This window comes from Aplosporella prunicola, assembly GCF_010093885.1.
Source record: "Aplosporella prunicola CBS 121167 unplaced genomic scaffold K452scaffold_21, whole genome shotgun sequence".
NCBI lineage: Eukaryota > Fungi > Ascomycota > Dothideomycetes > Botryosphaeriales > Aplosporellaceae > Aplosporella > Aplosporella prunicola.
In genome coordinates this window covers 410,356-422,109 of record NW_022983549.1, presented here as the reverse complement: position 1 = coordinate 422,109, position 11,754 = coordinate 410,356, and the positions used below count along the sequence as shown (strand labels likewise).

The window sequence follows — 11,754 nt, the reverse complement described above, 5'->3', positions numbered from 1 at the left end:
TAGATGGACGGATTTTCCACAAGGGTTTGGGTTTTTGCTTTTTGCTTTTGACGCAGTCCTAGGTACATATACCCCGCGGGACCGGAAGTTATATGCTTCAGCCAGCTGCCGTTCGACGTCAACGCTGGCAGACTGCAACCACCGCGGCCTATCCCGCCCTTGCCTCCACTCGTTTAGCGCGCGTGAACATCAACACGGTTGCAAGCTCTGGGGACGTCGTCGGTAGTGGTAGGGCAATGCAGGGATCGGTACTATGGTCCTCAGCCAATAAGCGGCCCATGGAAGCGGGATGACAGCAAGCGTATCCAAGCTTTTCCAAGCGATGCTTCGCCTGTAGAGGTATCAGATCTCGTGTCCACGCCTCCAACACTACTTGAGATCCGCCGCACGGCGATCCCGCAGATCCCGCAAGCATTACTCGGTGGCTGCGGCGATGAATTTGTGGGCGACGAGTTGAACGTGCGATAGAGAAGCAGAACGTCATCAGGATACGCGAAAGTCTAGACTGGCGCCGTGCGGGGTTGGCGGTGCTACCAGACCCGCTTTTCTTGCGGCTTCCCCACGGGGTCGAATGGTCCAGGCGTTGAGCCAACCAATTTGGGGCCTCGTTTCCCTGTTGATCTTGAGATACTCTTGAATCGTGACGGAACTCGGGCTTTTGGATTCGGGTCATTGTGAACCGGTATCGCAGCCGCCGATAGTTGTGGCTGGAGCAGACTCCAACGGATGCTAACGGTGCTCTATTATTGCGATGCTTAAATGCAAAGTACATAAAGGAGCGATCTAGCCAATTATATGCCTTCCGGTCTTTTCCTTTTAGTGTAGTAGATGGTGGTTGATTTTTAAACGCGGGAATTCAAAAGCAAAGCACAAAAGAGCAGAACGCATGAGATCTGAAACAATGGAAAGACAATGCCGATACAGAAGTCACTATGCGATGGTAACCAAGATGTAAGAAAAGAACTATCATGGGTGTTGAAAGCGGGTGCAGGGACTTGAGGAAATAGATAACGAACAAAAAAAATCGAACAAGAGCATACAACAGGATCAACAGAGAAAGAAAGATGGGCAATGGAAAGGATTGATTGATAAAAGGAGGAGAGGAGGAGAGAAACAGTCTACCGTTACTGCTTTCTCACTGAAATTATTTTTAGGCATGGGAACATAGAGAGCATTTGTAGTGAGCGCAGACAGGACATCGATCAAGCGCAACGCCGTTGTGGTTGAGAGTCCCGCATCCGCAACAATACCACGTATCGCCGAAGCCTGCTACCAGAGGAGCAATTTCAGGGGAGGTCTTTGGTAGAGGAATGGCGATTATCGATATTTCGGCGGTGGGCGAGGAGTATTCATATGAATCGAGACCACTGAACTCGGTCAAGCGGCCGGATTCACCACATGTGGGATCGGACGGTATAAGGGTAGCCGGGCACCCTTCGGCAGTCCCTTTTAAGCACTGAAATGTCGAGCTCCAAGAACAGTGGGCTGAGCCAACGCAATAACCACACCTGTAGTGTTGACAGAGAGGGCATCGTTGAGGTGCATTCTGGACCAAGTTCTCTCCTTGGCACTGGCAGCAGACCCAAACGTCTGCCGAGGTAGTGGAGGAAAATGGTGTGGGCATCTGTATAGCCATTGTTTCCTGAAATAGAAGTGTTGAAGATAGATAGTGGTCTGTTCCCAGGGTATAAATGTGGAAGCGATGACTGAAAGATGGCTATCTGCGAGTCTCCGGAAAAAGCAGCAAATGTTCAAGGTAGCAAAAGGTATCCAGACAGAATTCTTTTGCAGTTTCAGAATCAACGCTTTGTAGGTTGGCTATGATATTGATGGGATATCGGTAAAGCGGTTTTTTGATCAGAGTAAGGAGATAAAAAAGAATTGAGGACAGCAGAATGAAAACAGTGATTAAATGAGGTCGTTGCCGGACAAGTTTCTGATGTTTTGTCTGACCCAAAAGGCTCGGAACCAAATGGTCTTTTATACTGAGCCCAAAGACAGAGCGCCCTGCGCAAAAGTGTCTGAGGAATCAAAAATAGCCTGTCATAAACTTGCCAGCCACGTCCCAAAGTGATCTGAAGTCAACCTTACCTTGTAGGCAAATGAATCGCCAGGCAAAATTGCCTTGTCATGGTATGAAAATATCAACAGTCCCAAGTCCAGGGCAACCGTAGGTGCTGAATCAGACTCCATCGCAAAGTCCATCAAAGCAAATCCGAGACAAACGCAGTCACTGAAGCTGTAAGCTTTATCTTGTCCGATTCCGTCTGCTAGTCTTTGGTCCTGCATCGTGTCAACTGAAATACACATGTAGACCTCTTTGTCATTTTACGAAAGAAGGCATATGCACCGACGGATCTTGTGCGACGTGGTAAGGATTGAACATGGCTGACATGCGAAGCCTCAGGACGGCCGTACCTGCATCGGCCTGTACCTCCGCCACGCCCTTTTTAGGCTCCACTCGAATGCAGCCTCATCGATTACTGCTGTATTCGTTATAGTTAGCAAGGAAGCTTTCCGCGGGTCCCTGTTTCGGACGTCCAGTAATCCGCCGTGGCGGTGCTAGTCTTAAATACAGGTCGGCTTACCAGTTTAGAAACGGCTCCACAGTGGGACACACCAGAGCAAGCAGCATCGCCATTTGTACGCGTGGGTACATATGAGCTGAGGTACCAGAAAACTGGCGTCCAAAAATCTCGCGACTGGGACATCAGGCCCGCCAGATGCTGCGCCGCCTAAATTATTGGGCAACTGATGCGCCCTGCTCCTCTCAAGGACGACAATTAATGATCAGACAGCACGTTTCGGAAGGAAGTACAACGCATCTTCACAGCGTTCTGCCTTGTATCAGCAGGGTGGCGGTAAACTGCATTCCAGTAGGCAGTCAAAGACGAGAGATCATGCGAATGAGAGCCCGATTTGCCATCCGGCACGTTCCGATCGATCTCATGAAGCGGCAGAGCCTCATACCGGAGCCACCGATGGCCCCAGAAAAAGGCGAGACTAGGCTAGCCCAAAGCGTTACACCGGAAGGCTAGCCTTGCGAGGCTGCATGCATTGGCGCGTGGGAGAGTGATGGGCGACGTAGCTGTCGTCCATTGGACGAACAAAAGAAACGGCGCCTGCGCCATTTCATCGTGGACCGATCGTCAAACAAGTCGTGTTCGCATGTGCTAGTTGTGATTGTGGTGGTGAAGCTGAAGCGGAAATCCGGTGTGGACCGTGGTGTCCGGAGTCGGATGCGGGGCAAGAGCAAATGCGCGTTGTTGCCCAGACGCGGAGGGGGCGGGCACTCGTGTCTTTGCCCTACATGTTCCCCAATGCACGACTAGCAAAACATACTCTTTCTTTCCAATTTGACCCCAATGTAGACTTTTACGCCATGTTATAGTCTGGGAAATGGCTCCTTTGTGCTACACTGCCAGTATTTGATCTGTCGCTCTCGACCCGTCGTTTCCTTCGGTTCTCTTTCTCTGCCAAACATTCCCAGCAATGTTAAGTTTCGGATACTCTGAAGCACTGAACAAAGGTATCCAAAAGGCAAGGGTAGGTTTGTATTGGTTACATGTCTCATCCATTTTCTGTCGAGATGCTGTTTTGGGTCCCGTTTGCAGCAATGACGATCAGCCTTTGACGCTACTCTCATGATGGAACAGCACCTCTTCAATCTACATAGACCGGAAATCTTGCTACCTTGACTGGGCTTTATCAGTTCGAACAGCTAAGGTATAAGGTATGAGCGAAGCCATACCGGTGAGCTCGCCTTCATCGGTATTTAAACATAGACTTACGCGAGAGAAGTCAGTCAAGATACTAATTGACACAAAGAGAAACCGGGCGCCGATGACAGGTGTAGTTTTTAAATAACTTGTAAGTAGAAGATCGAGGATCATCTGGATAAGAACTTCTAGTACCTATTCGTGGCTGCGGAGCCATATGGCACTATGGGATTTAAGCCTCGGGCCGGTGAAGTTAATATCTAGGAAAGAAAAACGCTCTTTTACTTGGATTAACGGGGATAGCAGGAAATTCTAGATACAAGGGCGCTTCAAGGCCGAACGCGAAAAAGGCACAGCGGCGTACCTACTCTATCTCGCACTAGATTAAAACGTTAAGAGAACTTGTCTTTTCCGTACTAGACGGGTTATATACTCGCAGTCGATTCAATATTGAGTAATCTAAAGGTTAGTAAGACTGCGGCTTTTCAGCCCATGTAAGGATGAATACCATACCTATGAAATCGACAAACTTTATGTGCTAATGCTCAATCCGGGCTTATAACCATACAGTGTTGACGTGATAAAGTATCGTGGCGTTGAGTCTGTTTCTGGCATTAAAAGCGCCTTCAGCGGGACTTTGGTCTTCGGCCTCGCCAAGATATATGGCGTTGGTGGGCTGAAAGGTTAATCGCGGTGCTCATCGCCATCTCGGCTTATTTCCCATCATTGCTCTGTTCCCGCTGTCTTAGCAAATTCAGTAAAGCATGTTAACACCCTCATTAAGTGCTCGGTAACTCACTAAAGTATTGGCATCATTGTGATCATCACACAAATGGTTTGCTATAAGGCTGTTGATTAGCAGCGGGACAAGCTCCTATCACAAGGCGATCATTTTGGTGTTTCATTGAGTCAACAAGGGGGGAAGGCGGTCACGTCCGAATTTCTGCTTCATGTGGCGTGAATCTCCGGTTGTTTCAGTGCAAAGAGGCAAGACAAGATGATAAGACGGTTAACGTGCCATGATACCTACAGCTTTCCCTCGACTGATCATGGAGGTTCTTTTAGAGTTCGGATATTATCAGTATATATTGGCAACAGCCAAAACTAACCTCAACTCCTTCTAGGAGTCACACTTCGGTCTTGTGGTCTAGTGGTATGATTCTCGCTTAGGGTTCACCCTGAGTTGTTTGCGAGAGGCCCCGCGTTCGAGTCGCGGCAAGACCCTTTTTTTGCTGCGGTGGGGGATGGTGGCAGGAGCAGAAAGTTGGGGCTGCAGAGAATTTTTTTGCTTTTGGAGAATTTTGACGTTAGGGCGGCGCGGAGCCGAGACAGGCCGTGCCCGCTGAACGGTTGCCGGGAACCGTCAGGGTCCAGGTGCTCGGGCCCGGGGCGGATGTTTGGGCCCAGGCGTTGGATCTGTCGGGCTTGTGCGACTGCGGGCGGCGTTGGGCTGTGATGGGGTCGTTACGGAATACAGTCCTGAGCTCTATTTTCGACAGCACCGCCTCGCTGACGTGGTTGCGTTTAATGAAAAATGTCCGACTCGCTGACTTGAACCAACGTATGTATTGATCAGCATCTAGCAGTATCTTCGCCCCTGCAGGATGTCGTCTGATCAGTCTAAATCTCCGGTTTCAAAGCCTTGACCCGCCAATTCGACGGTGAAGATGGCATTTGCCTTGTTGCAACGGGCTCTTGGTTCTCTCGGTATGGGTGCTAGCGAGGGCCCGGGTGGCAGGGTGGTGCAGCGGCAGGCAGAGATTTGAAGTCAATATACGTATAGAGCCGGATATCTTGGCGGTCAGGAAGCTGAGACGTCGGAAATCTTATTAGCGGAATTGGGTTTTCCTTGGCGCGCGGCGTGGGTGGTGGTGTGTGCTTGAAGAAGAGGGTAAGCAAGTGATACACGACGACGTGCTGCGGCTCGCGTTTGCGGCGGGGACACGGCTGAGAGAGAGCAAGAGGCCGACGGAAGAAAGAGAGGTTCAGGCAGTGCCGAGAGTGCTGAAACGACGAAGCAGCTCTTGGCTCCGGTGATCGCAGCGGCTGAAAGTTGAGAGCGCGTGGAGTCCGTGAGCATCATTCGTATGCCCAGCTCGTGCCCGCCGACGTGATTGGTCCAGCGGGTCAACGCCGAGCAAGCAGCTGTCCAGCGGGCAATTCCAGACCCTCCTTCGTCAGCCTGCAACCCCGACTCCTCTTGCCCACCAAGACGAGCTTGCTATACGGTCGTGCTCTCGGGCCTCATTTGGCACCGCAATCTCCCCGATCGCCCGTCGTCGCCAGCCTGCGCCGCCAGCGTTCCTCCGCCGCGCCTGCGACCGCGCAACACCCCACACAATCGCAACGACAGGTAGCTCTGGCAGCGCCCTCCCTTGACGCCATTGCCCCCTTTCACCCGCATCGCTGCCCACCGTCCGGCTCTCGCGGCGCGACGACCGGAGCGCCCATGTGGACGGCCTTGCCCATCATCTTTCGACGACCCGCCCGACGATCACCAAGGCGTGCTGAATGACTTCACGACCAGACATACTGTAATATAATCGCATATCCGACACCATGTCATACTACCAGAACGGCCAGTACTACCGGCCCTCGAGCTCCCACCAGCACTACCGCCACCCCAGCTTCGACGCCGGAGACGAAGCGGGCCTCATGAGAGGCAACGGCACATATGCCCAGGGAGGAGGGCCGGGCAGGCGGGGCAGCCTTGCTGTGCGCCAGCAGGACGAGTTGTTCATGGCTGAGGAAAACCCGCCTCTGGAAATGCCCTCCGCGCCCGACTACGCCGCGCAATACCAAACGCCCGCTTCTCCCTCGCAGCCCACCTACGACCCAAGAGCCTACGCCGCGCCCGTCCAGATCCCCAACCCTCAGTCGTATGGCGGCTTGAACCGCACGCAATACACCCCCACCTCCTCCCATCAACCATACAATCCAGCTGCATACTCCGATAACGGCGGCGGCCTTGTGCGCAGCGACACGCGGCGTTATGGGTACCAGGCGGCTAACTTTACGCCCACCTCGCCGTTTCCTGCAACCCCGCAGCAAGTATCTTTTCCGTCTCCATCGGTTCCCCAGCAAGGGCAATATTCCCCGTCCCGTGCACAGTCTGGGTATGGGCATAGGGCCAGCATAAGTTCTCCGGTTTATCCTCCACCCACTGGTTCAGCCCCTCTGCCGGCGCGTCCTGGGCATGCACCTCCATCACAATCGCCTCTTCCTATGCCACCCCACAGCGCTGGCATGGCGCTGCCCGCGGACTGGCAAGCTGAGATGTCCCGGCATTCTTCGATCAACAGCAGATACACCCAGTGGCCGGTTGGAGGAGACATGAATTCCCGATACAATAATCCTTTGCCATCGCCCCCAGAAAATCGTGTACAAGAATACTACCCAGACGAGATGCAATATGCCTCACCTATGGTCTCACCTAATCCACTTCCTCCTACCCCCGGACCACCTCCTCCGCAACATGCTCCGAGACGGTCTGATACCACGTCGTCGCGTCCGCTTCCGCCTCCGCCACCCGAGGCCGAAGAAGAATATTTTGGAAGACCCAACGGCAATGGCACCCCGTTTGAAGACTCGGGAGCCACGGACGAACTATACGATGAAATCGAAAATGCAGTCATGCATGCTGGCTCCCCCAGACATCAACAAAATCCACGGATAGATGTTGAAAACTCGTATGACAACCAGACTTCTGCCAACGGCAACGAACCGCCATTCTACGCTTCTTTGGCAGGAGGCGAAGTAGCTGCGACAAATGGCAGTTTGTCTCCGCCACGAAGAGTAGGCGGTTATGACTACAGCGATGAGAGCGATGTTGAAGCTGCGGCCGGATTGGCGGCTATGCAGATGGCGGACGAGGAAGAGCGCAGAGCAAACGGTGGATCCGGCCTTTTCAGCAGCTATAGCACTATTCGCCCAACTCCGCAACCCCCGGAGCATCAAGAGCCGTTAGAGATGGAAGATGATGACGACAAGGACGACTCACTTGCTGGCATTGACCTCAGTGCGTACGGCATGGGCTATGAGCCAAGCTTTTCCTACGGCGGTGATCCGGCAGAGCTTGCGAGTGGTCACACAAGCCTCAACAGGTCAGAAAGCCAGTCCCACACCATATCTTCCTCGGGATCCTTGCGCAAGTCAGGCGATACCAGTGAAACGGATGCTTACGATCCTATTCATCCATTCCCACCGTTCTCCAGCACCGCAAGAGTGGACACATTCGGAACTGGAGGGTTTGCTGAACCGACGACCCAGAGGCGTCGCTTGAGCTATGATGAGGGCGATGAATCCAGCCTGATGGAACCCAATGCTCCGGCTCCTGGTGAGCCACCCGACATGTTCTACCATCCTGGGATGTCCGCTGCGCATTCTCGTCCCCTGCCGCCTACTCCTGGCGGAGAGAGGTTCGCACAGACACAGCCACCATGGAACTATCAAGCGAACCGTGTGACGTACCCGCAAGGTCCAGATGCTATGGTCACCCCGGTCGGCGGTCATGTCCCACGATCCACATCTTTGATCAACCAAAGAGAGACCCCACAAGCAGTGCCACCTATCAGATCAAAGACGGACGCAGAAGAACGCCGGTTGCGTAACGCTCAAGCCAGGACGTCTGCATTATATGAGAAGGATATCGCTGTGGAGACGTCGACACCGGCAAGTGCTAGCACTATTGCTTTGGATCTGCCGTCTCTTCCAGCTGGAAAACGTTTCAACCCGGCCAAGTTGGATAAGAAGGACTTCGCGAAATGCATAGAACCATGGGCTCTGAGCTCTATCATCGAGTGGTTGCGCATGATGACTGAGGGAGAGACCGATTTGAGAGAGCATTCCATCTTCGATGGGCTGGTGGCCTTGTTTATACACAAGGTCCCCAACATGAACACCGCGGATGCCGAAGCATTGAGCACCCAGGTGGTGGCTGAGATGTTCAAAGTAGGAACGCTTGAACACGTCGAGGAATGGTTGAAGTTCACGCCCGCGACAACTTCTGGTGTGCTTTATCAGTTGACTCAAGCCGGTTGTTACGCACCGAGATTGCATGACGACCAAAGCACTGGACGTTGTTATTCATACCACTGTCAGAGGACGGTGAAGAAGATTGATCTTCACGCCACGCCTTCTGTCAAATCCAATGTCGACTGGGCTACTTTCCACGGCTTAACAGCAGAATTTGTTGGCAGCATGAACAAAAAAGAAGTGGAACGACAAAACATCTTGCACGAGATCGTCCAGACCGAGGACAACTACATGGAGCAACTCAACATTCTTCGCGTGTTGTACCGTGACGCGCTGTCAAGGCAGCAGCCCCCCATCATTTCTCCGAAAAAGCTCAAAGCTTTCCTGCGAGACGTTTTCGGAAAGATAGATGGAGTAATACAGGCAGACCAAGACCATCTGCTTCCACAACTCAAGTACAGGGAGATGGAGCACGCACCAGTTGTCAAGGGATTCAGTGACATTTTCCGCGAGTGGATCAGAAAAGCACGTCATGCTTATATCGAATACGCCGGATCTTTCCCTTATGCGTCGTTCTTGATCAGACAAGAATCCGAGCGCAACATTCTCTTCAGCAGCTTCTTGGAGCAGGTTCGCTCGAACAAGGCGTCCAACAAACTTGCATGGGATCACTACCTCAAAAATCCCATCACCAGATTGCAACATATTGGCCTTCTGCTCCAGACAGCGCACAAGAGGAGCATAATCGACGATCCGGAAAAGAAAAATCTACAGGTGGCCATCGACGAAATCAAGGCCGTTACGTTGGAATGTGATGCGCGCGTCGCCGAGATGTCCCGAAAGGTAGACTTGACCGATCTTCAGTCCAAGCTCATCCTACGCCCGGGCATGCAGCGCGTGGAGCTGAACCTGAACCACTTGGGACGCGAGCTCATCTTCAAGGGCGATCTCCAGCGGATGGGCGGCACTCGCTACACCTGGCTGGAGACGCATGCCCTGCTTTTCGACCATTACCTGGTGCTGGCAAAGACGGTCCACCACAGAGAGCACGAAGGGGGTCCTAAGCAGGAAAGATACGATGTGTCGAGACTTGTAAGTCATCAAGCTATGGTTTATGAGCTTAAAAACTAATGAAGTCGTAGCCTATCCCCATGGATTTGCTCGTTTTGGAGAGCAGCAATGATGATCCTGTGGTCAGGTCATCCGTGAAGGGCGTTACTGCAGCCGGTGTAACTAGGAGCGCTGGAACCCCAGATTCTCGACTGCGCTCTGGCTCAAATGCTGCCAGTCCGGCTGCTGTGCCTCTGTCTCACACGAATACCGGGTCTTCAGCTGCCACTATGATCACTTCGACTGTTCTGGAAGCCAAAGATGAAAAAATTATGTACCCCTTCCGCATCAAGCACCTTGGTAAAGAGGTATACACGCTCTTCGCCCCGAGCGCGCAGAACCGTCAGGAATGGTGTCAAAAGATCCTCGAGGCCAAAACCAAGCATGCCGCGTCTTTGTACGCGCAGAATGCTGAACCTTTCAGGTTGAGTGTCATGGCTGACTCCGCCTTTTCCTACGAGGGCGCGGCGGTGGGCTCGCAAAGTATCACGATCGAGGGCACTCCTCTCGATCGGGCTATCGATGAGGTCGAAACTCGCTATGCGAACACTGGCCGCCCGGGACCTATTTGCAGAGCCAAGGTCAACTGCGCAACAACTTTCATGCAGCCTTATGGCAAGCCAATGGTGGCCGTGGGTACGGATTTTGGCGTGTACATCTCTGAGACGGACAACCCAAGGGGTTGGTTGAGGGTATGTATTGATTCCTCCCCCGTACAGGGGATTTGTGCTAACTTCGTTGATCAGGCTATTCCCGTCGTAAAAGTGACGCAGATCGCCGTTTTGGAGGAGTTTAGCATGTTTCTGCTTATATCTGACAAGGCTCTCATTGCCTACCATCTTGACATGGTTTGCCCGGTCGGTGGAGTCCCGCCAGCTAACGATTCTGCAAGAAAGGCACCACAAAAGTTGTCTGGTGCAAGAGATGTGGGTTTCTTTGCTACAGGCAAGATGAAGGATCGGACGCTGGTCTTCTACAAGAAGAGGGAGGGTCTGAGCTCGACTTTCAAGGTACGTCAATAGTCGTCAACTCTATCCATTGCACAAACCTGCCATTTTGCTAACAAGGTCTTTTTTCAGGTCCTTGAGCCCGTTTTCCAAAAGGCAGAAAAGAAGCGTGGCTTCTTCCGTAGCGGGCGCACCGAATTCTTCCGCGAATACGACGACTTCTACATCCCAACTGAGTGCTATGGCCTGAACTTATTCCATAGCTCATTGGCCATCAGCACATCCAAGGGCTTCGAAGTCTTGACGCTCGACAAGAAGCAGCCGTGGAGTGTGCCAGACCTGAAGCAGCAGCACGTAGCCACGATAGCCAGCCGGCTGCAAGGGCTCGACCCACTAGGCATGTTCCGCCTAAGCGACGCCGAGTTCCTGCTCTGCTACGAAGAATGCGCCGTCTACGTCAACAAGCACGGCGAGGTATCGCGCAGCGTGATCATGGAATTCGTGGGCAAAGCCAAGGCGGCCGCGCTGTACGGGCCGTACGTGCTGCTCTTCGACCCAGACTTCGTCGAGATCCGCAACGCGCAGAACGGGCGCCTGCGCCAGGTCATCCCCGGCCGCGACGTCAAGTGCCTGGACGACGGGCTGGGGCTGGGCGGCCAGTGGGCGGGCTACGCGCACGGCGGCCAGGGCGGCTACGTCGGCGCGCCCCATGGTGGCGTTATGGGCATGGGTGCGTCGGGCGTCGGTGGCCGCACTGTCAAGCTCGCGCTGCAGCATCCGAGATACGAGCGCTGCCAGATCGTGGTCGAGTTGTTGCTTAATGAGGGACAGCATGATTAGGGGGTGACTGGTTGGCTGGCCGGTTAGTGATATGGAGAGATGTAATGTAGGAGGGGCGAAGGAGTAGTAGGAGGACGAGGAGCAGCTTGGAGGAAGGAAAAGAAAACAAAAAAAGGGGACCGGTATCTCAGTGATGACGTGGGGCGGCGACGGTGGCAGCGACA

General features: G+C 53.2%; 3 protein-coding genes and 1 non-coding gene across 4 annotated transcripts; 2 read left to right on the top strand and 2 right to left on the bottom strand.

The window, feature by feature from the left end:
• Positions 1-148: 148 nt before the first annotated feature.
• Positions 149-673, bottom strand: K452DRAFT_311025 (uncharacterized protein; the record flags this gene model as incomplete). The annotated part of the gene is made up of 1 exon (XM_033543381.1): positions 149-673. One exon carries the CDS (start codon positions 671-673, stop codon positions 149-151), a length of 525 nt encoding a protein of 174 aa, XP_033394791.1.
• Positions 674-920: 247 nt separating this feature from the next.
• On the bottom strand, positions 921-1,744 carry K452DRAFT_337933 (uncharacterized protein). Its single transcript, XM_033545273.1, has one exon. The coding sequence runs from the start codon at positions 1,634-1,636 to the stop codon at positions 1,151-1,153; it is 486 nt and encodes a 161-aa protein (XP_033394790.1). The 5' UTR covers positions 1,637-1,744; the 3' UTR covers positions 921-1,150.
• Positions 1,745-4,855: 3,111 nt separating this feature from the next.
• K452DRAFT_t118 lies at positions 4,856-4,943 on the top strand. The gene has a single exon. It is a non-coding gene; the product is annotated as a tRNA-Pro (tRNA).
• A 1,335-nt stretch (positions 4,944-6,278) lies between these two features.
• Positions 6,279-11,590, top strand: K452DRAFT_233289 (uncharacterized protein; the record flags this gene model as incomplete). The annotated part of the gene is made up of 4 exons (XM_033537294.1): positions 6,279-9,785; positions 9,836-10,495; positions 10,550-10,813; positions 10,883-11,590. The coding sequence occupies 4 exons, from the start codon at positions 6,279-6,281 to the stop codon at positions 11,588-11,590; spliced, it is 5,139 nt and encodes a 1,712-aa protein (XP_033394789.1).
• Positions 11,591-11,754: the final 164 nt, after the last annotated feature.

What these genes read in the sequence shown, in the direction of transcription:
- K452DRAFT_337933 (XM_033545273.1), bottom strand. Translation starts at nt 1,636, where the DNA reads ATGGCTATACAGATGCCCACACCATTTTCCTCCACTACCTCGGCAGAC.